General features: G+C 45.5%; 1 protein-coding gene across 3 annotated transcripts in view; it reads right to left on the minus strand.

Moving 5' to 3' along the window:
* Positions 1-494: 494 nt before the first annotated feature.
* The window catches only part of znf827 (zinc finger protein 827), a 73,572-nt gene continuing 46,220 nt past the window's right edge, over positions 495-27,846 (minus strand). Inside the window, exons 7-15 of one of the 3 annotated variants that reach the window (XM_053858046.1) lie at positions 25,024-25,075; positions 24,854-24,948; positions 19,340-19,477; positions 18,023-18,197; positions 15,559-15,725; positions 11,477-11,686; positions 11,079-11,256; positions 5,782-5,832; positions 5,344-5,491 (exon numbers count right to left, since the gene is read on the minus strand). In XM_053858046.1, the coding sequence (XP_053714021.1) occupies positions 5,784-5,832; positions 11,079-11,256; positions 11,477-11,686; positions 15,559-15,725; positions 18,023-18,197; positions 19,340-19,477; positions 24,854-24,948; positions 25,024-25,075 (1,064 nt within the window). In that variant the 3' untranslated portion in view covers positions 5,344-5,491; positions 5,782-5,783. Of the gene's footprint in view, positions 5,492-5,781; positions 5,833-11,069; positions 11,257-11,476; positions 11,687-15,558; positions 15,726-18,022; positions 18,198-19,339; positions 19,478-24,853; positions 24,949-25,023; positions 25,076-27,846 lie in introns of all 3 variants that reach the window. The other 2 variants (XR_008413999.1, XM_053858044.1) reach the window with 2 other exon arrangements.

A 27,846-nucleotide genomic window follows, 5' to 3' on the forward strand; every position in this document is an offset into this window, starting at 1 on the left:
CCATCCAGCCTCTCTGACTTGGTCTCCTAAACACCTGAGCACATGTGCTGTCCCTCTGATCCTATCATCATCCTGCTCACTCTCAGAGAGAAGCTCAGCATCTCCATCTCTGCTACCTCCAGCTCTGCCTCCTGTCTCCTCCTCAGTGACAGTGATCCAAACCATACAACATTGCTGGCCTGAATCGTGGTCATTGACTGAAGTGACCAAAATGGGTTTTTGTCACTCTCGACCTGGGCTCTCCTTCAGAGATAGTTGGGACCTGCTCATGTAAGACTTGGAGAACCTGTGGTCCTTCACAGTGAACGGAGCCTGTTGATGTGGCTGGGGCATCTTTCTCGGGTGTCTCCTTGGTGAGGCACCCGGGGACCCTCAGACCAACCCGGACACACGGAAACAAGTATCTCTCGGTGGCTCTTAGGGACAAAAAGCACCCTTGAAAATGCCCCCCTGAGTTCTTCTGAAATCCGTGGCAGACAGAACGCCTCTCCCCGGGGCACCCACTGGCTTCGCTTGCGGCGCCTGTCTACACCTGCTCTAGATTCCGGGATCTGAACCGGACTCCCTTTCGATCAACCTGGAGCGACGAAGGCCCTTCCCAACAGCATCTGCCCACCTCTTCGGACCGACTGACCCATGTTCAACTGGAGAGTTGGTTCTGACCCATAAGAGGTTTGGCGGCTTCATACCGCGCTGTGTGTGCAGAGAGACGACCACAAGTGTAATATGATGTAAGCTTTACTTTCAAATCCTTTTACATTTAGATCTGGCAAATTGAACATAACGTAATGCCAAAGAAAAACCAATACAAAACAAAAAAGGTACAAATGATCTATTTACCAGTTTATCGTCACAAACCCTGTACAGCCTTGACAAGAGTAAAAAAGAAAAAAAAAAAAAGCTTTGTACAGCGTCTTTACCAACCTTCAGCGAGTGGCAGAACATAATATAGTTGAGCCTTTTTCAATGAAAACATACAAACTTAAAGCCGAACCATCGAAGACAGTGCACTTGTGACGCAGAGAATTGGGGAGGGCCATGTTACACACACACACACACACACACACACACACTCTCTCTGAAGTGCTGAAAGAAAGGTAGCTTTTTACAAAAACAAGTGCTGCTGAAATAATAAGTGCTTGACGTTTCTCGTGTTCAATTTAGCATTAACATGTGGCTCGGCGGGGGGTGTGGGTGAGGCGCGCCATGCTAACGCCAGAAAACACTGCAAAAACTCCCCGAGATTCTACAAGGAAACACGAGTGTGGAGATAGTTTCATATGGAAGTAGACGTCTTCAGCCTTGACCAATGTCCCGTCCCCGCCTGACCTCAACACGCCCGAGTTCAACGCTGGAGGAGTGCAAGTACCATGGGGTCTAGGTGACGAGTGAGGGAAGGACCTGTGCAGACACTTCATGGTCATGAAGTCTGGACAGACAGAGACTAGGAGAAGACCCTGGAAAAACCCAGACCACCGGAGAGATGTGCCTCTCGGTTGTCTGGGTTGCGAGAGAGGGTGGTCTGGTGACTCCTTCCCCCATGACCCATCCACGAATGGGTGTTATCCTCTATCGCTATTAGCATCACCTCAGCATCTTTTGCGACACCATCCAAAAACATTGATTCCAAACTTCTAGAACGGAACAATCCAACTGGACGTATTTGAGGAAGAACATCACTAGACGTCCCAGGAGGAAGAAAGTCTTCACTAAAGTATCAAGTTTCCTCGGAAGAGTTTTTGCAATGTTTTCCGGTGTGGCTGCTCAAAAGGCTGTGATGTCATCACAAGTGGAGGACACATTCTATTCTTGGACCCTGACAATTCGTTTGACTCATCTCAGAAGTCTCGGGTGGTTTCTCTCCACCAAGTGGCACTAGAGTACAAAAGATGCGCGCGGCGGTGGCTGGACTGACACACAGCAGATGAGGAAGCGGATCAGCTGACACTCGCTCGGAACAGTACGTGGCGGATTCCATCCTAAACTCACATCCTGCAGGGGGGAGTTGCATTTGGTCTTGAGTCATCCTCAACTGACATTTTCAATGACACGAACGACACAGGAATTAAAAACACAACGGTATGTCAGAAACAAAAAGAAACAAATCCCTTCACACAGTTGGGATTTTGGCTTGAAGGCCACTTAGGAACACGAGCGCCACCGTTAATGGGTAAAGCTTTTGCTAAATAAAACCCCGCCCTTCTTTTCGTGAGCTTTACGGAACGAATACATCCTGGAAAAAAAGTGCAGCACTGTGCAAAGTTGGCGATCGCGAATTTAGCCTGGGAGCTTTTCGCTCCCAGGGGAACTGCAAGTGTCTCGGTTTCCTAAATTTGGAGCAGGTGATTGAGTCTGTCCAGAACAGCAACTCGTCGGGTTTGAATTTCTCGCAAACGTAAAAAAAAAAATTAAGTGCTTTTGGCTTTAAATGTAACTACTTGAAGTGCAATTTAAAAAATAAAAAGGGAGGGGAGTTGAAGATTCGGGAGTGGTGGGGGAGGGGGGGGCAGAGGTTACCATGTTTGCCGGTCGAACAGCGAGGCTGCACAAGTGCATGGCTTTGCTTCATCATTGCACCTTTGACGTTGACTCAACGCGACGCTCGGGTCATGTCGATGTTTCATGTGTGTAAAAAGGCTCAGTATGACAAAACAAAAGTATGAATGAAAGATTAAAACAAAAGAGACACAAGGCCACCAAACATACCAACAGTCCCGTCTCCACCGAGAATACACACTTTTTTTTCCATGTACATAAAGAAAAATACATTCATTCAAGTCATTTTGGAACATTTTTTTTCCTCTCGTATTTTTTTTTCTCACAAAAAAATTACAAAAAGCTTCAAAAAGCACCATTGAATCGGCCTGTGGTGACCTCGGCGTCGCGCCCGGTCACCTCCACAAAACAGTTTTCTTATAGAACTCTTCGGAGGTTTGGTGCGTCCATCATAGCTCTGCACGTGCCGCTGCGCTGGTATCGCTCCGGCTGCGTCCACACCACCGACACTTCCTCTCTAAGGAGCCCACGTTTACCTTGCTATACGATGATCATGTGACCACTCGCTGGCGGCCAGACCACCGCATATGCCTTTGTTTTGGCGGCTGTCCTCTCACGGCTCTTCCTGACCTGAATCCTCATCAGTAGCTTACATCTTTTTCGCAGATTTTAAAATGCTAATTTAAAAACTGCTAATGGGATTCACTCGTTTCGAGCCGCCTCGTCGAAGACGTGAGAAAACACTGACCGACATCGGTGAGAGCGGAATAATAATCAGGAGAAGGCATCAAATACTTGTCCGCACGAAACTTCTAACCCTGGGAAGGACCACGTTTGGGGCCAGTTTCTGGAGTGGCTCAGCGCAGACTTGACGTTCCATGCTGTGTTACAAGTCATGGCCTCATTTTACGGTACTTTACCAGCGAAATTTGACCTTCACCACCTCTTTATACACTTATGTTATGATCATTCTACTTCACTAAGACACTAGTTTTTCCTCTTTTTTTTTTATATAGTTGTTTACTTCCATCTCCGTTTTTGTCTTACTTGAATGAGTGCGGCTCAAAACAAAACCAAGCTGGTATGGAATCAGCAGAGGCCATTCATTTTCCGCCTAAAGGGTCATGTGGATGCTGCCTCAGATACCATTGGTTTGAAAGTTGACTGCTTCCACCTGTGATATTGACTTGAACTGAACAAGGTTTTATGCCTTGCTCATCTTCTACACTTCATACGTGGAGTGAATGAACGCTGTCTTTTCCAGTGCTTTACGGGAAACTTGCGCCCACTATAGGAGCTTTTCTCACGTAACAAGGTCTGAGACTCGATGCAGTTCCAAAGTCGGGAAATGACTTTTGATTTGCTTGCGTTATCTCTGACAAACAAGTCAAGCCAAGAGACATAAAAAGGCAGTGGTGTGGACGCGGCCTCAGCTATGACAGTTTTACAGATGTGTTACTAATAATTTAGGATGTTTCCCACTGGGGGTTTGGAGAATAATCTTCGCTATTTACATGATCACAACCCCGTTACGTCGCCACAGAAGTGATACCAGGCAGCGGATGCATCGTATGCTTCCACCAAAGTACGAAAAAAAACAGAAGAGAAATAATAAAAAAAAAAAAAAGATGGGAGGGGCTACAAAACTATGTACAAGGTTGATAAATAAGTGCGTGGTTTGAGGCGTTTCATCCGTTTGGTTCCGTCCACGTTGCAGAGCAAACACTTCGGGATTATTCGGCTTCCTCACGACTAGTAGAAACACGGAAACAGGCATGCTTTTTCTGATGCATCATAGCAGGAGACAAAAATGCACTAAAATATCGCCCTCGCCGCTTTTGTTTCGTTTTTTTCCCCCCATCCGTCTTAAAAAAGAAAAAGGCATAAGAAGATAAACACTGATTTTTCTGAGATTATGGGTCAAGGTCATCTGAGACGTTTCGAAAAGTCGAACGGCTAATAAAAAGCAGCGTTTCAATATAAAGTCGTGGTTTAGCATGTACAGCCGTTCTCCGTCTCGTGTGTTTGCTCCAGCTTATTCTGCTGGTCTGATTGGAAAACAAACTTCAGCTGCGGTGGCGGGAATCACACCACCGTCCCAGGAGTGAGGAGGGCGGGTCACACAGTCTTGGCCCGCTCGGCGAGTCCCAGGTAGGCCAGGAAGGAGTGTTTGTGGGAGGAGGGGGAGGAGCGGGAGAGGAGAGGGGACGAGGCCGACGGCTTGTGGGAGGAGAGCTGCGATCGGAATGTGAGCAAGGTGGTGAGGGGGATCAGGTGTTCGCTGTACTCCTCCGACCTGTGACCGTAGGGGGGGAGCAGCAGGGAGGGGTGGCCGTTGTTGCCGTTTGTAACCGAGCCATCGGGAGGAGTCTCCCGTTCGGACTTGGCGAGCGACATGGCGACAGAGCGCAGCGCCTCCGACGCTGAGAGACTGCTGAGGGGGCTCCAACCTTCCCTCCCCGCACTGAGGGGCTTCTCGGACTCGCTCGCCGGCGAATCCCTCTGCGGTGGCGCCTTGACCGGCAGCTCCCCCGCGTCCTCTTCCTCCTCCTCCTCTCCTCCACCTCTCCCTCTGTCCCCCGCTCCTCCGCCCTGATGCTTTTTGAGGTGGCGGCTGAAGACGAAGGGGTGGGTGGTGGTGAAGGGGCACTCTCGGCAGCCGAAAGTCTGGCGCGGCGCGTGCTTCAGCTTCTTGTGCAGGTTGAGGTTGTCCTTGCGCTTGCAGCTGTAAGAGCAGCGGTCGCAGTGGAAGGGCCGCTCGCCCGTGTGCACACGCACGTGCTCGATCAGCTTGTTGGCTGTCTTGGACAAGTAGCCGCACAGCTGGCACTTGTAGTGGTTGCCCAGGCGGTGCCCACGCATGTGGGCCTCCAGCGAGGCCTGGTCGGGCCACAGTCCCTGACAGATGCGGCAGCGGTGCTCCATCTTACAGTGCGTCTTGAGGTGGCACTCCATGGCCGCTGGACGATTGGTGGAGTAGATGCAGAAAGGGCACCTGGACGGGGGGGAGAGGGGGAGGCGGGTGAGGCAGAGGGACACGAGAAGCTCGGCAACAGGCACAGAGATAAAACGATGAAGAGGAGAGCGAAAGGAAAAGAATGTCTGGTGCCGTGATGGTCGTATGTGTGGCGCTTTAATGGAGGGATGCAGTAGTGTGTGTGTGTGTGTGTGTGTGTTTTGGTGCGTCAATGTGTGTGTGTGTGTGTGTGTGTGTGTGAGACAGGCGGCAGAAAAGACTGGAGCATTAGGACATGGAGGGAAATGAAGGAATGGAGTGGCACTTACATTTAAATAGCACCTTTCATCTGCTCTGGGCCCCAAAGCGCTTCACAAACCCTGCAGAACAGAATCACCTCAGAAAAACCTCGAAATGTTCAAGGCCATCGCTCCCCCGTCTACACAACTATTAATACTTCACATCACTCCAGTACACAATGGTCGCAACATAAAGATCTGTACCAGGAGGCCGCGGAAAAAAAAAAAAAAAAAACGGCCTCGTCTGCCTCAAACTGCCATCCAAAACAAAAATCTGTCCTCTGAAGGAAAGGTCTGCTTTCGTATGTTAATATTCCCCCCAAAAAAGCTGAACCTAAAGGTGGAATTTCACAGGTCTGTTGGTCGACGGACAGTTCTAACAGATGAAGTGAAAAGTTTCTCACTGTTTTTTTGAGGTTTCTATTGTGGCACTACTGAGTTCCTGGGACTTTAGTTTGGTATTCAGCAATGTCGATGAGCATAAGTTGCTCTCAGCCTGTCAAACTTGGCTCAGTTCAGTCGATAATATCGCCCCTCAATGGTGTCAGGTCTTACTGCATCTTTAACCACTGGGGAAAGTTTTCTCTTCTGCTGCTCCTGCAGTGACCAAGTCCTCCTCTCACAACTGAGACTTCAGAGATCTGCTGTTTTAGATCAATGAGGAGTCGCTGTCCAGATACGGTCTTGTTTCTCTCACGGTGATTTTTTTGTTGCTTTTACTTAAGCGATACATCGCAGACAGAGAGTTGTAGAAAGATCTTAGAGATACTCCAGACTCCATTCAGACTTTGCAACATTAACCTGATGCATTTTTCGGAATCGCAGGTTAAATAAAGTTACGCCGTCGAGTCGTCAGTTTGTTAACATTTGCTCCTCAGTCAGAAATGTTCGGTCCAAATCACACTTGAGAACTGTCCGGCCTGTGCAGCATTCTCGCTCCCTTGCCACCCTGCGGTCGGCCAGGAGACAAAATGATCAAAACCACTTCATTTTGACTAAAATATGATTATGTTAATGACTCAAAACATGATATATTTGTGTTTGAATCTTCAGACAACCCTTTCCCTGTTTTTACTCCAGGCATTTGTCAGGTTTCTGTGCACAGAAAAGCGTTTTTTATCCCGAATTCCTTTTGTTCCTTTCTTCATGTTTTGGTTACGGCATCAAATTGTGTGCACTGAAAAATTTAACTTACAACACACTAAAACACTGACAAAATAATAATAAGAGCTCTTCAGTGTTTTTTCTGTTACACTTAGTAATCTAACTTCAAATTATTAAATAGTTTTCCTTTAGCCATTATTAGTTGCTTTTACCATTTATTTTTAATTCATGGTGCTGTTTATTTACAATATTGTCTCATTTATTCGGTCAAAATCCATTTTTTTTTCTTGTTTCTGCATCATGTCTTTCTTATTCATTTAAAAAGTCCCACAAATGGAATAAAATGTGTGCTGAGAGTGACACTCTGGGACTGGAACTGTCCCCTCAGATGAGCAAAAGAGTCAAGTTGAGTCCAACACTAACACGGAATCTGTGTCGAAGGGAAACATATTTTGATGCCGCCGTAAAAGAGGGAAAGGAAAAAGGGGTGTTTAAGTTTTAAGTGGACAAAATCCTCAAAAATCCTCTTGATAGTATTAAAAAAAATCAACGTGACCTGGCACGAGTGAACCTGAGCTCCTGACGTCGATTTATAAAACCTACTTTCCTCGTCATACTTCACGTCACACGCCGGCGATGACTGCACATAAACATGACCAACAACTCATTGTGACAGAATGGGACGATGAACAATAAAAAACTGTTGGTTCTGCACATGCACAGACTGCGGCCGTCCACTGGTTTTGGGGATTTGGTTTGCAAGCGGCCAAACAGAGGAAGAGGGAAACAACATCATCAGTGTGTGCATGTTGGCGTCACCAGATGGGCTTCATGTTCGCTGACAGGTCTGAAATGGGACATCAAATGTGTGACAGTACAACAAAGGCTCCTGTGGGAGTGGAGAGTGGAGGATGGCGGGGAGGGAGGGAGGGGGGAGGGAGGGGGAGTGAGAGGAGTTCGCTGCTGTTGGATTTACGCTGCGCTTGTTATAAATAGTGTGTTTTAAAATGCAGGTATTTTTCAGAATCTTGTCTCGGTAGCTTCGCTGCAGCTGTCACAGCAGGACGCTGATCAGCTCATCATCTGCTCCTACTGAAACACAGCGGAATGAATAAGTCTCGTTTGTCCGTTCAGCAACGTCGGCCACAAACGCATCTGTGAGGGAACGTGGCGCACAACTCATCTTTAAACTTGGTTTATGTCACGGCGGCTGGCGTTGATTCTTTTCACTTGACTGTGTGACAATTCGTGTTAAATCTGGAGACCTTTCGCTCGCGACATTTTGGCATGAAAGGCGAATGATTCATGTGTCAGATCAACCAGACAACGAGAAATGGAAAAGGGTTGCTGTCTAGCTGAGCAACGTCGCCGCCCTCAAGATCACGACACTCAATTGACACCAGCCACGTCTCTTCACCACACAGTTCCAGGTTTGACGGAGACTGTCGAGTGTTCTGGTGTAGTGGAGCATCACCGACCACTGAGTCGTACCAGCGACAACACATGCGTCAAGAGCTTCTGCTTCACACTACGTGACTTGGGCTTGGTGTTTCGGTACTTCTGCTTTCAGCACTTCCCATGTGGAGTTGCCAAGTCATCCACTTCAACCTTAACCCAGCTTGACAATTCTCCCAAGTCTCCTATAAGGCGAATTTCCATAGTCAACTAATCCATCGACAACATCCAATTCGTCAGACAACTGATTTATCAGTGATCTTTGCTATTCAAGACTTTATTTATGCTCGACGTTTCGGATACGGACTGGGCCTTTTGTCTGTGCGCTGCCTTTATTTCATCCGTATTTCTGCGTGTTTCCACAAAGCTTATGGATATGAGCCAAACGGTGCAGTACCACCAGAACCGTGGTTGGCAGTGTTGCTGTTCGTACTCATTACGTAGCTCTAATAAGAGACACGAACAAGAGATCACAATGGTGGAAATTCTCCGACCAAGAGGAGCAATATATTTAACCACGTCACCAACCACCACGTCCTACAGCGCTGCCTCCATTTCCCACCTCAGAGGTACAGTATCAATACCACGGTCGTCATTTGCTTTTGACTTTAGGCTGCTGCCCCTGGTGGATGTATTGGTGAACAGCAATACCAGCGCAAAGAGATGGTAACGTTTGAAACGAACGGGTACAGTTTTGTACGTAGAGGGAGCATAAATGGGCCTGTGGGAACATGATATGTACAGTACGCCATTTTAAATTTTGCCTACGGTCGATACTGTCACGGAAAATTTCAATTTCTGAATTCCCTCCGACAGTCCAGCGCAGTGGAGGGCACTCAGATGTGTTTACATGTGTTACCCCTAGTTGCTACCAAGATATTCACCATTAAAAAAGTTCTTCCGATGTTTTTTTTCCTTTCTCTGGTCAGGACATGCTGACGAGTGAATTTGTTTCTGACTAATTTTAGGGTCAACTTTATAGTCGCGGCACCGCTACTCACGCCTGTCCTCAACATGCCCTCGATTACTGCATCCATGAGCCGGTTGGTTGTTTCCCCTCTTCTCCATGTACCTGCTACCTCCATCTCTAACATTCTCTCCTCTCAACTCGGTTCCCACGCTGCTTGGAAATTAAAATAGCGCAGTAACAAAGTGTTGCACATGGAATATGAAAAACATTTAGTCCAAAAGTGCGTCATGGCAACCTCTGTACATGTGGTAATGTGAACAGTACAAAGGTTTTGAGCTGCCGTAAAGCTCGTGCCCCAAGACACTTTAGTGGAAACAGAGATGGCAACACAAACCCTCCACGTGTCCGAACCATCTGGCTGGCTTAACTTCGTCCCCCCAAACTTTTGATACCTCTGAAGAACTCATTTCTGATCTTGTGCTTTTGAGTCGTTTCCCTTTGTCTCGGCGCTGCTGTCTTGTAAATGAAGATTTCTGCTGTTGACCCACCAATACAACACGATGAGCAAACACAAACCTCCACCTGAGGATGCACAAATGTAAAAACGGTCACGTTTGAAGTTGCCAAATCCAATACGGGTGTATTTTTTGAGGATAAAGGAGCAAGCTTAATTAAAAGACATCAAACTGAATTGGGTTGTAAATTGGCACGGCTCTAAATGAAAGTACATTCCTCTCAGGGTTACACTTTGCTGGATAGTGCTCAGTGCGCTTCATTAACCTTGACTTCAGATTTCACTTTTATCTGGAAGTTCACGTTGGATATTTACAAGACTTGCTTTTAGCCTTAACTACAAGAGAAGACAAAAATCCTCTGTGTGACTTCGGCACATTGAAATCCTTATTACTGACCAACATTCCCTCCAACTTGTTCAAATGCAGGACTCTCTCTGATCGCCGGGCTCTGGCATCGCCGTTAGCTTTGGGCAGCGGAACAACAACGCCCAGGGGAAGATCTATTTCCATCTCCTTTTCTCTCCTTCTGTTTGTAGCCGCCACTGCAGACCCATCGACCACCCTCCAATCGCCCCACATATGCCAGGACTGTAGTGCGAACAATACGATTCATCATCTGACGCACTGAAAGCGTAACGGGCTTTTCGTGCACTCGAGTTTCCGTTGATGTAGATGCTCCTGCGATATTCATGAAGGTGTATTGGCAATGGCTTCACCTCCGCTGCAGTGAGCCATCCCTCTGACAGGTGCTGACCACTAATGGTCGACGGGGGAAATGCGGTTAGCGAACTGGACTGAACGAGGGAAGGCGTCCCAGGTGTACTGACCAGTCGGGTTACGTGAATCAGTCAATCCCAACGTGCAACAAGTTTGGGCGAAGATGAAAAGGAATTCGAACAGGCAAAGGAGAACGTCTAGCGCGGCAATATTGGGAGGTTGTAGTGCGCCACCTGTCCCTCGAAAAGACAGTATGAAAGGTGCCCTTGAACACAGCACGCAGTTTCTCTCCAACTCCCGAATAGCTTTCCATACTTCAACATGACTTCAGTTCCTTCAGTACTGAGGAGTCAAACCCCTCTCTGAGGGTAGTCTACAATGGCGAAACCAGCTTCAACAGTGTGAGCTACTTCAGCTCAATAAAACAATGTGGTGGCCCGTGACTGTTTCTCTGGTGTCCACTATATAAGTGCTGACTATGACGGATTATATTAAAACCTCAATAGCTCGATTAAGTAGTTCCAGTTAACGTTATACTTATTAATATGTGTCTGATGTGTATGTGGGTGAGGGAGGGGAGGGGGAGGGTGGAGTTAGGAACCTCTGTTTGTACTTGCTTTCCTTACTTGAGCCCTCCGGAGGGGACGGTGTGGCACTTCTTGTGTTCCAACAGCTGCTCTGGCGTCTTGAGGAATTTATGGCAGACGTCGCACTCGAACATTCGCGTGATGAGGTGGATCTGGAGGTGGCGCTCGTACATGCTGCGCGTCTTGCAGACGAAGTTGCAGAAGACGCACTCGAAGCCTGTGCGAGAGGCATGGGATGATAATCGATCTTTCTCACAACAACTGAACATCAGTTTACCAAGCTACAGCACTGTCAGTGTCACACACTTTAATCTGTACTTTAATCTTTCGGGGCTGTGAGAAAAGTACGAGTTACGCCTCTATAAAAGTAGCTATCACTCTGTTCTACAGTACTGCGTTCTAAACATTCACTCTGGGAAGTTCTGCGAGTTGCTTGCCTTTGTCCGACTTCTCTTCAGTCCCGGAGCCAGAGTTGCTCCCAGAGCTGGACTGGCTTCCCGCCGACGAAGGCGGGGCCAGGAGACTCTTGAGCTCTTCGTTCCCGTGGGTGAGGTCACCACCTTCAGAGCTGTTGAGAGAATCGCTGAGGGCGGACAGGGACGACGAGGTGCTTTTGGTCTCACTGAGGGGACTTTTGGAATTCAGACCTGCAGACGGGAGAGGAGGAAGCACCAAGTGTGGTCACGTTACTGTGGAATTGACAAGTCAATTACTGCGTTATTACTGGGGACACACACAGCATTGCACCAGGAGGTTTCAAGAGAAGCCTGGGCCTCTTTGCTACAGCTGCGACCCAAGATGGAGGGATGGACACTTCTGTTTTAATCTCAGACCAGCACTGCAGGTCCAGACTGAGACTGGAGGGACTTGACTTTTTGGCATCAAAACACAATTCAGATTTCGGACTTGAGCCAGCAAGACTGTAGGAACAAGACCGAGTAGGAAGTGTAATTAAGGGAACCATCTGAAGGATCAGAGCTTAAATAAGACTGACCAATAGGTCAAGACTGGATTAAGACTTTCACCTACAGAACCTACCAACCAAGACACTAAGTGCTTAGGCCAACAGAACACCATGACCCGAGAATTAAAGCCAAGAGAAGACTTGAAGACTTAGGCTGTGTCCCATTTCTCCCCCTAACACTAGCACTTAACACTAGCACTTGGTTCTGAGCGCCCTCCACTATGAGGTGCCCTCTGACAACCAAGTGTAGCAATAGACGTCCCGAAGAATTGGGAACACTTCATGACGTCACGCGTAAAGATAGCGTGTCATTGGCTACCGTGCTGTGGTTTGTTTCCTGCATATCCAGTGTTGGAGACGTTTGGACATGCCAGCTCCTACGTTTTTGCAACCTCTTGCATCAGCGCTGATAATCTCACTTTGTTTGGTGAAATAATGGAGAAGAAATGGGCGGAGCCAAAGCCGGCTTTGCCGCTATGTTGTGGTGATAGATCTGTTAGAGCTATGACAATGTTAACGTTAGCATGGACGCTAGCCGACTGTTAAGAAGAAATAACAACACACTGTTGTACATACATGTTGTATTGTTCATGTTGTGGGACACGGTCGACCATTTGGGTCTTACTTGGGTTTTACTAAAATGTCCCTGTTGTCCTATCCAACTTTGTCTTTAAATAAAGTACATTGGTATCCTGGAAATCTGTCCACACTTCATATTCCCACTTTCAAGTCAGCTCCGGTTTGAAGGGATCATTTCAAGTGGTGAATGGCCCTCGGTCTTAGGAGTATTGGGACACACTACACTGACAAAAGCAAGGTGTTAAGGTGAGAAATGGGACACAGCTTTAAAGCAAAGACGTAACTGTTTTTATCAAGAGCTTATAGAAGCATTTAGTAGTGATTTTAGGGAATAATGAGGTTTTACAGACTCATGAATGAAACCCAAACCTTCAAGATTTCGGAGGTTTCAACCTTCCTGCTTAGCATGCGCGACACAGTCCCCATGATCACGCTGTATGTATGCATGTGAGCACTCACACACACACACACTTACACACACATATACCGTCTCCATCAAAAGAAGCACCTCCAGCATGGCTGTCTGCTCCTCGTGAGGCGGTCCAATCAAGATGCAGTGTGCTTTTATTGATCTCCTTCACCAAGTCCGAGATTTACCAGAGAGAAAAGGAACTGAGAGGGAAGGGAGGGCGAGTTCATGGCCGAAGGAGCTAAGATGGCGGGAGCATCTGAGGGCACAACAAAGGGCCTGTACTCGCGAGCGAATGAAAAGGAGAGGCGGCTGATCCTGAAACGGCCAAACTTGCCGACGCGCTCACACTCGCACATATTCAGCAATTTCACTGTCATTTATGAAATTATAGTCAACCCTAAGGGTCATTTGATTCTCTCATGTGCCGGCCTGCATCCGCGCTCTTATCTTTTCTCTCTCGCAGTATTTATCGCCCATTTGCTTTTCTTGAATATGAAAGCCGACGGAAACCTCATGCTTGAACGCACCAGAAATCTTAACTTGAGTGTTTTTTAAAATGAACTTTTCTCTGGAAATTCAATATGAACCAGTCAGGGCAAATTCCAAGTTTATTTGACCCAACCTTTTAAACGATATGATTCCAGTGAATTTATGAAACCTTTCTGTCTGTACGCTCAAACAGTGCAGGATGACGTCACATTTCAGAAATGTGAAACACAAAAATACTCTAGTTAATTTCAAACTCGCAGTTAAAAATAATAATAACAGATGGTTCTGAATGAGCGATTAACTTCCACTATATAGTTTGTGACACAAATCCCATATTTACCACTGTTCCCACGTTGGGGTCAGGTGTCTGTTTTGGATCGATATCCCTGTTCCGATGTTCCAAAACCTACTAATCATTGTGCCGGGCAGGAATGGATGGCGTGTGGAGAAAAAGCACCAAAGCGGCTTTTAGAAGCCCGATTCTCTTTAAAGGGCCCAGGGTCTATTGATTCCCACCCTCAGGTATGACAACGGTCAACTGTCTCAGATAAACAAGGCCGTGGTGGCCTCCGACCGACACCACACCGCAGTGCCGCCTGGACAATATGCACAATAACACAAGAAATGGTGAGGAAAATCAAATCAGCAAAACACTCAACAAAGCGCTTTCGGATCGTCCGTGGTATTGATCAGCAGCTTGAAAAGTGAAGGTCAAAAATGTTTGTGAAACCAGATTCTGCTGCTTGTCTTTCCCTGTGTCTGCTGAAATTATGCTGAACTGAGTTCATACCGGGTCGTGTCAGGCTGTGATCCCGGTAGCTGCTAATGTTCCGTATGTGCTGGTTTAAAATCTAAATTACAAAAACAAAGTGGAGGGCGGAGGTTGTGTTGTGGAAGCGCAAGAGAAATGTGTATCTGCAGCTATTGGCTAATTTGATCGTTGACTAGTCACCGACTAGCTTGAAGATTAGTCAACTAGTCTGGATAGTCATGTGCACACATAGTCACATGTTGTTTCGTAACATCTATAGTTGTGAAACGTTTTGAGTCGCGATGGTCCCTGAGCTCTCAGTTTATTCTCCTCTTACTGTGGGTTGTGCTACCTTGCACATGCGCGGAAAAGAGAGTGATGACATCATGACTTGTCAACTAATTCAATACTAGTCGCTGCGGTGCCTCTTGTGTCACTGAGTAACTGGTCAATGCACATGCTTTGATGTGTGTCTCACAATATAGGATCAAGTCTGGTGGTATGCACACAGCAAACATGATTTAAAATGGCACAAGTGATTGATTCACATGTAAAGTCAATGCTAAGTCGTGATCCCGGTAATGGACACAGAGATGGTGCTGTCCGTATCTTTTCTTGCTTCAACGTGCTTCCACAGGCGAAAAAGGTAGAGTTCTCCCCAGCGCTTTAGCAGCATAATCCTTGTGAGAACTCTGGAAACAGGGCTACAATTCTGCCTTTCCTATCTGCCTTGTTCACGTTCCCCTAACTTTAGGCCCGCCCCCAGCTGACTGACCTACTTTTTAAACGCGGGGAGAAGACGCACGACAAGTGTCGCCAAGTAACGTTCGGTTGTGAAAGTGTCTTGAGGCTGTGTATCTTAACCCAGCAGAACCAGAAGGTAGCCAGGAATTTCCCTCCAAATTTAGGGCTCTTGCCTCCAAAAGAACATCAAGAATGTATGAAGTGAAGGTGGTCGCCGGTCGGGGTGCATGGTCATATAGACCCACTGCTTTTGTGTGTATTTCAGCTGGCAGGTATCTAAAAGACGGCCTTGTTCCCTTGAAGGTTTTCCAGGCAGGTCGATGTTGCCTTCTTTTATCTCGGGCCATGACACCGGAGGAACGAGGGAAGATTTACTTGGCACTGCATCCAAATGGTCTGCATTGTTGGTCTGTTTTCGGATCATTAAAACAGTGACCCAGTATCGTGGCTATGAGATGATGCCGTGTTATTCCTATGATATAACCAGCGTTTCAACTTGTTTTCTTTTCCATCGCCGATTCTTGCTTTTCTCATTACATCGTGGAAACACTAACGGATGAGTAGGAAGCGGCTTGTGTACCTGCGTGTCCCGTACTAATGTGGTTTTTCATGTCGTTTTCCTCCATGCACACGTAGTCGCAGACGTTGCAGCAGAGCGAGAACATCCACTGCTCCTTGTCCACATGGAGCGACATGTGGCCGACAAACTGGGCATTCATCTCCGTCTGGAATCCGCACACATGGCAGCTGGACAGAGAACAGAGAGGAAGGGGAAGGGAGATGGCGAGAATGAGAGACAGCTTTAGTGTTAGATTGTGCCCGCATAAATTGGCAAGTGACACGTCTTGGCTGCGTTTTCGTGTCTGATAAAGAAGTGGTTTGATACAGAAGGGCAGATGTATGTACGTCGACTTGCTGTGATTCAACACTGGACAGGAATCGTCACCTCTTTCCTTGACATCATCCGTCAGTCGATGGATTTTATGGCCAGACACACAGACACGGAGACAAACAAAAGCCTTGGCGATAAACATTTATAGTTATAAACATCAGGAGAGTGAGTCTCAACATGATGGAGAGAGTGGTCAAGAACTGAAGGAGACAACAACTAATGAACTCCTCTCCCCCGTGACTGTCCTCCACCAACTTTCTCCCCGTATCCCCTTGAAGGTTTGGGTCAAAATCTCTTAAGTGTCCACATGTGCGCTGAGATAACAGCAAGACGAACAGCTTCTCAAGCTGGTAGTTGTTTTCACAGCACTAGTAACTCAAATGTCAAAAGGCGATTCTCTCTTGGTCAGGCAACTCCTCTGTGGTGCAGCTTCCTGGGGAGAGGGAAGTCTGGGCCCTGCCTGACCCACAAAACTGCTGCTTCCATGACCCAACCTTGATAATGGCTTTTATTTTAGGCATTAGCATTTGATTTGGATCATGTTTTTATTGTATTTTCTTCAAATGTATTGGTCTTTCCTTAGACATAGCTAACTTAAGAATGGGACTAGACTGGGAAAAAGCTTTTAGTCTTATTTTGGTCTCCTTCTCAGGACACCTTAAAGATATCAGACCTTCAAAAGATGGTTTTGACCTTGAAATGTCAAATAAGTGATCTCAACACTTGTATTTTGTTGACATGATCTTGGTCGGGACTGCATGTAGTACCACGCTTGTAGTACTGAAGAGTCTTGGTCTCAAGAATGCATTCATTAGGTCTTGGACTGGTCTTGATATCTTCCGCATTGAGACTCGGTGTCATCTTGGTTAAGATGGACTTGGTTAACGTGGACTCTTAGTCGACAAAGAACGACTGACTACTTACTGGTGCGATCTGCACCCGGTAACTAAAATCTCCCTGAACGCAAATTGAGGCAAATTGCTCCAAAAATTAACATTATGTAAAGTGACTATGTTATTTTAAAAACTGACAGCACCTACAATGAAGTTTCCCCACCCTGATCTAGAAGCTCCTCCTCCAAGCCAGAAATCTGGCACGATCTCATGAAGAAGAAACATAGCAAAAACTGCACAGCACAACATGGAAGTGGATGGAATGATGGAGGTTGTGGGTGTTATTTTAACAGAAAAATAGGGAAACAAAAATCACTTTAACTAAATGCGGAATGCAAGTCAAAGTTGAGCTCGGAGCGCTAAAGGAACAGACCCGATGAAGACGGCAGCAGATGAGCGTGAGATTAACTCCTCCGGATTGAATGTTTTCCTTCTTTATTAATGGTGTTGCTACCTTGTTTCTCAGTCGCCTCACCTCTGAATTGGATACATTTCGTTCCACGTCACAGGTCAAGTTGGGAGAAGTTGATGGTAAATATTAAACACCATTTGTCACACACACCTCGGACCAAAAAAAAGATATTCAGGTGAAAAAACAGCCCAATTATCCTTGTGTGTACCCGACCTCAGGTTGTTGCTAGTCCTGCTCAGAGTGAAAGTGACAAACACCTTTTATGTAAAGGCCTGGCCACAACTAGGAATCATATTCCAAGCTGATTCTTTCGACTAAAAATGTTCTGTTTTTAGACAAACACAGACCAACCCAAGAAATCCTCAAACCGCAAATCATTTCTCATTCTGGAGCCAGTAAGCTTTGTTAAGTATGACCAGGGGAAAAGGCAGAATCAGCTCGTCTGGCTCCAAAAATGTAACACAGTTTGCCTCCTGGCAGCTTCGCGGCTCAGCGCTAAGAAGCTTCGCTATCATGACGGCGAGATTGGCATCAGACTAAGGAGTAACCACATCCAGCCAACATGCAGGGAAGCACATAAACCCAGCAAAGCCTCGCAATGACATCTTTACCCTCGGTGTGGATTAAACTAACAAGATAGAACGTGTTCATTAGTGAACTTAAGAGAATCTGACTGCAGTCCAGAGGCTCAGCAAACGTCTCCTGGTGGTGGCCGGGTGTGAAGAGAATTAAGACCAAAAAAAAAATGTACTAAATGAAAAATCAACCTGGATTTAATTCCGTTTTTGGTCAAATTGGATCAAACCGCTCCGGTGCTCATGGCGTCTGTTGGCCACATCCTTCTTACCTGTAGTAGTAGGGGCAGTTCCTGCGCTCGGCGGGGTCGGCAGCGGTGATGGCGCTGACAATCTGCTCAGCATCTGTGTTGACCAGCTTGACAGAGTGGACCGTCAAGTGCTGATTGAGGTTGGCCCGGCACTTGGCTGCGTAAGGACAGAGGTGACACTTGTACTTCCTCTCCTCTGCAACAGAACACAAGGGTTACGCTAAACACCACCATTTCATCAGGACGCTCCGATGACTCAGCATTTTTTATTTTCCTCAACACCTCCTCAGCCTTCAGTCCATGCAAATCCATGATGTTGAGCACATTAAAAACAATGTGACTTCAGTGCAGTACGTGCGGAAGCGCAGTAGAAATCTGGCGGTAAAGTGACGGTTGAGGTAATGACCAACACGGGGCTACCTGGTCGATGACCTCGACCCTGAACAGAAACGGCTACACTGTTGAATCACAGCTGTGAACGAAAGCACCAACACAACCTCCAGTCCAACAACAAACAGCAGCACATCCCAGCGGTGAGGCGCACACACACTTGCACACTGCATTTTGCCCCAAGGAGATGAAGTCAGCAACCTTTATGTCGACGGGGAAACCAAAAAGACCATCACGCTGACATATGCCCCTGCGTCTGCTCTCTGTGGTGTGGCCAAGCTGCTCGCAGCCAGCATGCTCAGATGGTGTGTGTGTGTGTGTGTGTGTGCGCTGGTGAAAAGATCCAATATATGGGGGGCGGCAGCTTATTTTTAGTGTTTGGTCCAACGTTGTAATCGCAGAAAGGTGTTTCTACCATGCCTAAATAAACACCCTGAAGTTAGCTAGAACAGATATACCACCTTGCAAACTCCTGCATATGCGTAATTGAATCGTATAGGACACCATTTGTTCCGTGTTTTCAAGGTTTCCTGCACGCACCTGGTTCTCTGAATCGCCATCATCCTCCATCTCCACGTGGCTAGTATTAGCTGTCAGGTAGATAGCTGGCTCAAACTCCCCTAAAACTACCTCCTTACCGCAGGATATTTTAGTTCAGTTGCTCTAACAGATGCACTCGCCCCTGCAACCCAGGTTCAATTCCTGGCTATTAGCATTTAGCTGTTTTCAGGAAGCGTGTGCTCATGTATGTATGCATTCTCTATGCATCGGCTTGGTCTGCCTAATTCTAGAGCCAGCTCTGCAACAGCCGTCCCGTATTTCTCTTCTCGACAAATTTCGGACAACGTTACTTGGGGACGATCCAGTCATCTCACCGCTTTATCTCTTTAAAAGAAGGTTAATCCAGTCGGACTCAGAGCAAGTCGTGACCGCCGACAGCTCACTCACCGGTGTGTAAGGACAGGTGTCTCGAGAGAGTCTGTTGCCTTCCAAACACTTTCCCACACACGGGACACGGGAAGAGCTGCTCACTGAGTCGCCATTGAGAAATCCCGTTTCCTGGTTCCTCCTCGTCTTTTTCGGAATCTGAAATACATTGTACAAAGATGAGCTACCACAGTGGACGGCAGATACATATGATAGATATGAGTTTCACGCTCAAAATGATGCGTGTACTTTATCACTTTAGGAGTCGGAAGCTTGTTAAAATGTTTATTGGATCAGTTCATCGGGTGGGAATTATTTACGTAGCAAAAGCAACACAAAGATGCAAGAGTTTGTACTGCGAATCATCCCAGAATAAAAGAAAAAGAGACACAAAGCTAAACCCTTTGACAAACTATGAATTTAATTTGAATGAGGACCGAAAAACATCTGTGCGCAATCTGTTGAACACAAGTGGTGATTTAATTGGCTCTTTGAACGGTAGACGGCGAAAGGCGGTATAACCTACTAAGAGTGAGTAAATATAATAATACAATAAAATAAAGTGGACAAAAATAAAGGCCACTGATGTAAAAAAAACAATTAAAAATAGATGCATTCAGACAATTTTAACAAACTTAACTAACACCAGTAAATAACATAAAATATTTAAAGATATGTAAATAGAATATAAATCTTACATAAACAAATAAACAGATCACATTTAACAAGGGAGAAGTGGAACTGCTCTTGGATACAAGAGGATCCACCAGTTTCTTGGAAGAGAAACCACTGTGGGAAACAGATGCGCCCTCGAGGGTGTTTCTGGGGCGCACTAGACAAATTTATATCTTCTCTCACATGTCCCCATAAATTATTCTAACTCATCGATTGAATATTGGACAACATTCGGGCAAACCACTTCATTCCTCTTTTCAATTAAATCTATTTTGATTAAAAAGTAAATTGATGAAATCAGATTTAAATATGTGTATCAGTACATCAATCCCATATGATTCACGGACACGTTTTATTGACTGTTAATTTACTAGCACTAAAATGCAGTTGTGAAAAGTATTTCAACACCAATATTCACCATAGTTTTAGTATTTACGACAGTGACCAAGTGAGTGACAAACTAGTGATCAATAATGTCTGTCAATCTTGGATGGAAACCGTAGAAGAAGAAGAAAGACAGCAGCACTATTTACACCCACTACAACCGACTGGATTACAGCAGCTTGCAGCTCAGTCTCACTCCTGCCAAGAGGAAATGTTTGACCATTATTGGCTTGTTGTTTCGGGCTTTCCTTAATGACGACAACTCGCTGGCGTCTCAGCGTTGCTGTATGTGTCATCTGAGTTTTGGGCTCTTAATTATGACGCGTTTCAGTTTTCGTTTGGCCTGTAATGAGCCCCGTTTGTCACCTTTTGAACGTCCTTGGCAGAGGTTAGAAGGCAGACCTGTCTGACGCCGCCGTGAGGTCAACGGGAATCACACATGCTTTTTAACTGATCAGTAATCCAACTGAATTTAAAGCAAAATCTGTTAAAATTGGTTTACTGACTTTTAAAAATGTCCTGTCATCAGACATGTTTTGTTGCTACACTGTAAAAAGTATTAATGAACATGAATTTTATTCTCATTACAACCACATCTTTTTCCTCCATTCTAAACAAACTGGTTTTCTTGTGTTTGAGGTGAATACAAATCTAGGCAAAATGCTAATAAAAAACAATCCTTTGAAGCAGTCGCACTGAAATGCCGTGTACACGTGTGTACTCTTCGAGCAGCAGATGATCCTTGAGAGTACAAGCGGGACGTGCAATGTTCCGCACGTAATCCTGCCAAGTGGAACTCCTTGATATCTATAAAAACTCCTCAGTCATGTCAGTGCAGCGTGTGATATCGCGTGGGTTAATTTGCGAACCCACAGGAATGAAACCTGCCTGCTACCATTTGACAGATGCTCCTTGTTTGGCCTGCGGGTGGCAGACGCTGTAAGTGGATTCTTAATGTCAACAGAAATCACAAGTTCTTTGCTGTGAAGCCTGCAGCTCCTCACTGTACATCAGCGGTGCACTCCCTTCATCCTCCGCTTGACGGAGAAGAAAAAGAAAAACGCTGGAAGATACTTTAATTGAATCTTCTTTTTTATGTTACTGTTCTTATGAGAAAGTGAGGCTCGCGAAAAGAGCGCTGATTCATTCAGAGTGTAAATCTGCGGTGACTTTCATTCGCCTGATACATTTACTGCTATTGTTCGGATTAAAGAGGCCTTGATGGAAGTTCTCTGATCGTTTGTACAGCATAAATACGGCTCATCGCTCTCGTAACCGTAAATCCTCCACTTGTTCTGGTCCATTGATGAACTTCTATTGTCTACTATTTGCTACTGCTCTGCTCGACTCTTGATTTTAGCCGATGGAAGATGGCACCTGCTGGAAGTACAAAGGGGCAGAAAAGTAGCTGCACAGCTGGTCACCTCTCAGCAAGCTTCTTAAGTGTAAGGGAGACACCACACGAATTAGACTAATCACGGACAGAGACGGGTTCATCCACTGGTCAGAGGTGGACCTGGTCATGCGAGAACAAACACGATGATGAGATGCTTTTGAGGCCACACCCACATCTATGGACAGTGTTGCCTGATAGGGTGGGATCTCCTTTTTTATATAAGAAAGAAACAACACAAAAAGCTGCTGTAATGTGGAGGAAGACGAGTAAAATATACGCCATAAACTACAGCAAATTTCCTACAGTTATTCATCTGAAGTTGCGTGAAAAAAGTAGGTCAATTTGCTGGGGGCGGGTCTAAAGTCAGAGGAACGCCAACATGGTAGATTGGAGAGAGGAGCTGTTGCCCTTTATCTACTCTGGAAAGCAACAAACATGGGCACCATCGTCTCTGCCTGCAGCACATCCCTCTGACAAGCTATCAGCTCAGTCAGTCCAGCAACTGCTACGATCAGCTTCACTTCCTTTTCATTTGCTTGAATTGCAGATTAATTTGAGACGCGAGACACTGAACTGAGGGAGAAACAGACCTGCTTGTGTGTGCACATGGCAATTAATCGTAACCGGAAAAAACTTCATTTTTTTATTATTGTTCGATGAATTGACTAGTGATTATCATAAAAGGTCTATGCTTAGTTTCTATGTTGTGTTTGGGCTGGCGACCTTGACCTGTCCACCACCTGAGGTGAACCTCAGCTCTCCAGCCAACAGAGTTTCGTCAGGAAAAACCCCTGGGACTGTGGAAGACCAATCCCTCCCTGAACAGCTCCTCAGAAAAAAAAGTTGTTTTGCTTGTTATGCAAAGACAGAAGCTGTTTATACAACACCTTAACTTTGAAAGTGAGGAGAGATGGAATCTGCTCTTCCTGATGTCTAACTGTCGACCTCTGAATATAGCAAGCTGCGGCTGGGTCACAACTGCCTCCATCCTCATCTGGTTCCCCAAACACCTCTCTGTGGCTTGCTTCCAGAATCCCACTCCGTAGAGGGCTAAGCCCATAAAGGCATTAACTTGTTCCGATTCTTGCGAGCGGGAAAAGGGGATGCCGAGGTCACACAAGGTGACGGTAAGCCAGCCGACAGGAGCTGGAGGCTGCAACCAAACAAACACGCAGATGATTAAGCCAATTAGGGCGTGGCGAAGGCCTTGAAGTGGGTAATGGTTTAATTAGAGCTGTAAGGACTGAAGGCACAAAAACAACAAACGTCGGCGGCTGGTGTTCGTCGCCATCAAGGATGAACAAGGCCGGCTACACGGCGCTAATCTTAGTCTTGCAAAACAGACTTCAGACTTCCTTCACTTACGTGTGGTTTCATGCTCAGAATAGTTGAAGGATGTTCAGACGGAGTCAAGAGGAAAGACTCTGACATCATTAGAAACGGAGGAGGAGAAGCTCTCTGACCTGCTGGCGACTTTAGTAACAAACATACTTTAGTGATCTCCGTAAAAAGTCTTAAACCCATTCTAATACTGCAAAAACCCACTTGTTCACTTATTCACTTTAGTTGTATCTAATAAAAGTTACACATGAAAACATGTCATATTTGCTGGCTGGAGATGCTTGGAAAATAAATGCTCATTTTAAAGTGTCTAAAAGTTTGTGATGACATCAGGTCTCTGGCAGATGGGTTAATTGGTTAAACAATTTTAATCAGATTCAAATGATGACGGACCTCTCCATGTTTATGTGCCTTTTCAGGGAAGTTCTGACTCTTTAAAAACGTTAAAACCAGAGAGAAAGCAACCATCAACTGATGCCACGAAAAGAAAACTTAATATATGAAGGCAGTTCAGCACACTGAGTCAGATTTCAGTCATGAGTTCGGCTCCCACAATTCAACTCTATAGATCACCACCGATCAGTCTGGGTCCAAATGTCTGCAGTTTTGTCATCACATTTTCAATTCAGTAGGACCGAACAGTTCGCTCAGGCTTCACATATAACAACCATTGTCAGCACATGGCGGATGGAAAAATGCCAGTAGGTTGCTGTGTCAATGAGCATTGGATGAGACGAAGTACCAAACCCACTTGCACTCCTGTTGCTACATGTTATTAAGTTGTCACAGGTTGATGCTCACACAAAGTATCAGGGGGAACAGAGAGGGAGCGTGAAACAGTTCTTTCCTGAATTCAGTAATTGTTTCCATAGAATTGCACTCTGCAATCGCCTATTTATTCAGTTAAAATTTTGCCCAATTTCTTTTGTTTATATTCCAGGTTTCATTTTGTGAGGCAATAGAAACACATATATTTTCCCTAACATCAATAATAAGTTCTATCATTTTGCTGTAATAGTAGAGTCATATTATTGAAATAAAATGAGAGAAAAACTCAATTGACATATATTTCTAATAATGATAATAATAACATTTTCCAAAATGTCGGGGTAAATTAATACACTGCACGCGGGGTCACGCTCATCCTGTTCCAGAAGTTGAATCGGTTGTCTGAGTCTCGCTTGCAAAAAAGATCCTTAAAAAACATGTTTGATTAATTTTGACCTTCACATGGAGCAGTGAAATGAATTGGCTACCATCGCTGCTAGTCATAAGAAACCAGTGGAAAAAAGTGTCAGCGCGCACGGGAGGAAAGGAAGAGCAGGACTACAGTAAAAGAGAATGCAAAGCTTAAACACACAAGGGAAAGGGGAGGTGGGCAAGGCGAATTAACTTTCAGGACACTCTTTGACACCCAGAAGCCAATCAGATTTTCATTAACTGGCAAAGGGACAGGCAAAGCTGGCGCAAGCTAATTAACCTTAGGATCTCTGTGCCAAAGTAATGGGAATGGAAGGTCCAGGATGCCAGGAGAGGAGGAGGGGAGGAGACGGGGGATGCCCTGGGCAGGAGGCCTCCAGGTTAGGGGTGGTGTGGGAGAACAGTGAGGGGAGCGGAACCCAGGGTGAACTGAAGCGCGTGGGTTTGAGCTAAATTGCAGTTTGTCCTTGAGGCTTCGCGCGGATTATCAGGGAGGCTGAAACCTGTGCGTTCTGACTGCGGTTATTAGTGTTCCTCACCATGAAACCTGGTGGACGAACTGGCTTCCGCAGGGGATGAGCTTTTGGAGCGCGAGTTGAAAGGTGATTGTCTGAAGCAGTCGTCCAAGAAAGGACTGAAACACAGAAACGCACTCGGTCATTACAATACCTGCAAGACAAACCTGTCGACACAACAAAAGAAGACTCACCTGTTAATTCCCACCATGTTGTCCTTGTGGTTGTTTGCCTTGCTGACTTTTTCTGTGGAGAAATCAAAGGTTTTTCAGAGAAAACACCACATTTCAACTGTATAACTGACACCCTGAAGCCATGAGGATTATAGTCTTGCTGACACTTAAAACCATACACCACTCACTGTATTAAATAAACAGCTTTAGAAAATACTTTTCTTCAGTCTGGTAGTGTTGCAACAAACATCATCAGACTCAATGATGTATACCATTGTGTATTATGTTGTTTTCATCAATTCATTTTGTCACCGAGTCGCACAGAGTATGACCTTAACCCTCTGAAAACCAGGCCGAGGCATCAAAAGCCTTGTGTGTTAATTCAAGGTTTTCTTCACACTAGTTCAGTTTTGTCATGGCCCCTGAGAAAACTTGGCCACTAGTTGCTTTTAAGAAGGTGTTTCATACGTTCATACGCAACAAGGAGGTTACTAGTTGTATTAGTGCACCAACTCACATCAAGAGTTAAACAGTAACAACAGAGTAAAGCTGATCTGGATGTGCATACGGCCCTTTATTTGTATTTACATGGCCCCAAAACAGTGAACCAACAATCCTGATTCTGAAGAAACAATAGTTTGAAGATCATGATGATTTAATTATTTATTAGAATTTCAACTAAAAACACTTTTATTCCAATGTAAAACAATTCAGTAAACATTTTCTTCGCACCAGCAACCCCCACAGGAATTAACGTTAAAACATTAAATGTGTGGTTAAACTTTGTTCTTTCAGCATTACAAACATTTCCAGGTCTTTCATTAAGGGTTAATCATAATTATTTTTTAATAAATAACAACAATTTCTTTATATTACAAAAGCTACACTTTATGATGACTCAAATAAATCCAAAAAACAATACAAAAATGAATTAGTTATGAGCAAACATCTGAGAAAAGTCCATGACGGACAACGCCTGCTTTTTGTGACAACATGAGGCAGATAAAAAAAAACAACAAAAAAAAACATGTTTGTGACAAATTGTTATTAAACACATCCTTTTCATTCTCACTCCACCATCAAACCCACTGACGTCTGTCCTGTCACTTCTTTTAATGTTCACTGAAATCCAACCTCACGGAGAGCAGGTGCTATTTCAGTCGCTATTTTATGATTTGATGTCAAAATCCATAAAAGAGCTCAGTATTTTACAAAATAGGCTAAATGAAGGCTTTGATCGGCCTCACTGTTCTCATCTGGCAAGATGACAGGCTGCACTGTAGCTCTTTCAGTGGGAGAGAATGGAAAGGACTGACAAGAACGCAGCAGTCAAGTGGTAAAGCTCACGTCTAACATCAGGGATCAGGATGCCACATTTTGCTAATATGAAGCTTCATTTAAAATGCTAAAGCGAGGCCTCTGTTGGAAACGGAGAATGTGTTTGATGATAACCTTCGTCCGTCAGAGACAAGGTTTCAATCCAGCGCTTTGAAATGAAGGCTGATGGTCGTACGGCAGATGATGCGCCAATCGTTTTGGATGTCACCAGACTTACCAGTGGAATTAAAATACCCTCAGACCAGCTGCACGTTTCATTGGCGCACCTGTTTGATTGCTTGGCAGCACACCAGCTAATGAGCCAATCACAAAACAGGAAACAGAGGCTACTTGTGTCACAAAATTGGTCAATAGAATCGGCACACTCTGGGCGCATCCTGAAAGTCTTGTTCAAGATTTCAATGGGCTATGTTACCCCTACGCCTCAGCCCTTCCCCTCAGCCAACAGAGAACCGGGACACCCCTTGGTCTCCAAGGCAACGGGGAGCGGAGGAGAACTGGGACGTACCCCTCATGCCTTAAATGTCACGGCAGAACATGACCGTTGCTTTATGTCCACAGTGCACCCGTCTCAATCCAACAGTGCACGGATGGTGATGGGCGTAAGATTCTCACCATAGATGTCCTGAGGTTAGCATGCCAGTTGGACCAAAATATCTGAGGTATGCTTCTTGTTGGATATATGCAACAATGAACTGAGGCAGTTCTGAAGGGATGTGGGACATTTGTGGCACATTTTCATGTGGCACTCTGTAAATACAAGTGACATCAAACTGTGTGGTAAGATCTCTACCTTAAGGCATAACCAGAACTATGCTTCTTTTTAAAACATGTTACACAGTCTGTTTTTAGGGGGGTAGTTGTTTTAATTCTAGTATTCTAGAATTAATACTAGAACTGTAGTCGAGTGACCCCAGTAGGACGCCATCGACTCACAGCACCATGTGCAGGTGAAGCAGGATCGCCAAGGAAACGCTACACCGGCTGCTGTTTGAAGAGGAGCAGGCATGGTTCTGTTATCAGGATAATATTAGCCCACATGATCCTGACCGGTGGGGCTGTGAGTAATTAGGAAGCGTGGTTTCCAGCGGTTCCTCCTTGCTGATGAATCTCATGTGAAGCAATGATTCAAATCTGTCTGATGCCGGGCACGCGCAGTGGGATAAGAGCCAGCCACAGAGAAATGCAACCCCTGTAAACACATCTAAGAGATTCATCATAAACCGAAGGGAATTTGAAATGTACACAAAGATTCATCGTTGCGTCTCTGTACCTTTCTATGTTACGTTACTTTGTTCAGCAAATGCAGTGGATGTGCTCAGAGCAGCGACAATCAGAATTATGAGAATTCTTCCCAGCGAAAGCGGAATCTTTAGCCATGCGTTTGTTCTTTCTTTCCCCTCCACAAGACGATGAACATAAATGAATTTCAAAGCTGCAACGATCTCTGTGTTCAGAGCGACCTTGGTACAGTTGTGTCTCTGAGGTCTTGCTGCTCTGGGTAAT

This window comes from Synchiropus splendidus, chromosome 2 (genome assembly GCF_027744825.2).
Source record: "Synchiropus splendidus isolate RoL2022-P1 chromosome 2, RoL_Sspl_1.0, whole genome shotgun sequence".
Classification (NCBI taxonomy): domain Eukaryota; kingdom Metazoa; phylum Chordata; class Actinopteri; order Syngnathiformes; family Callionymidae; genus Synchiropus; species Synchiropus splendidus.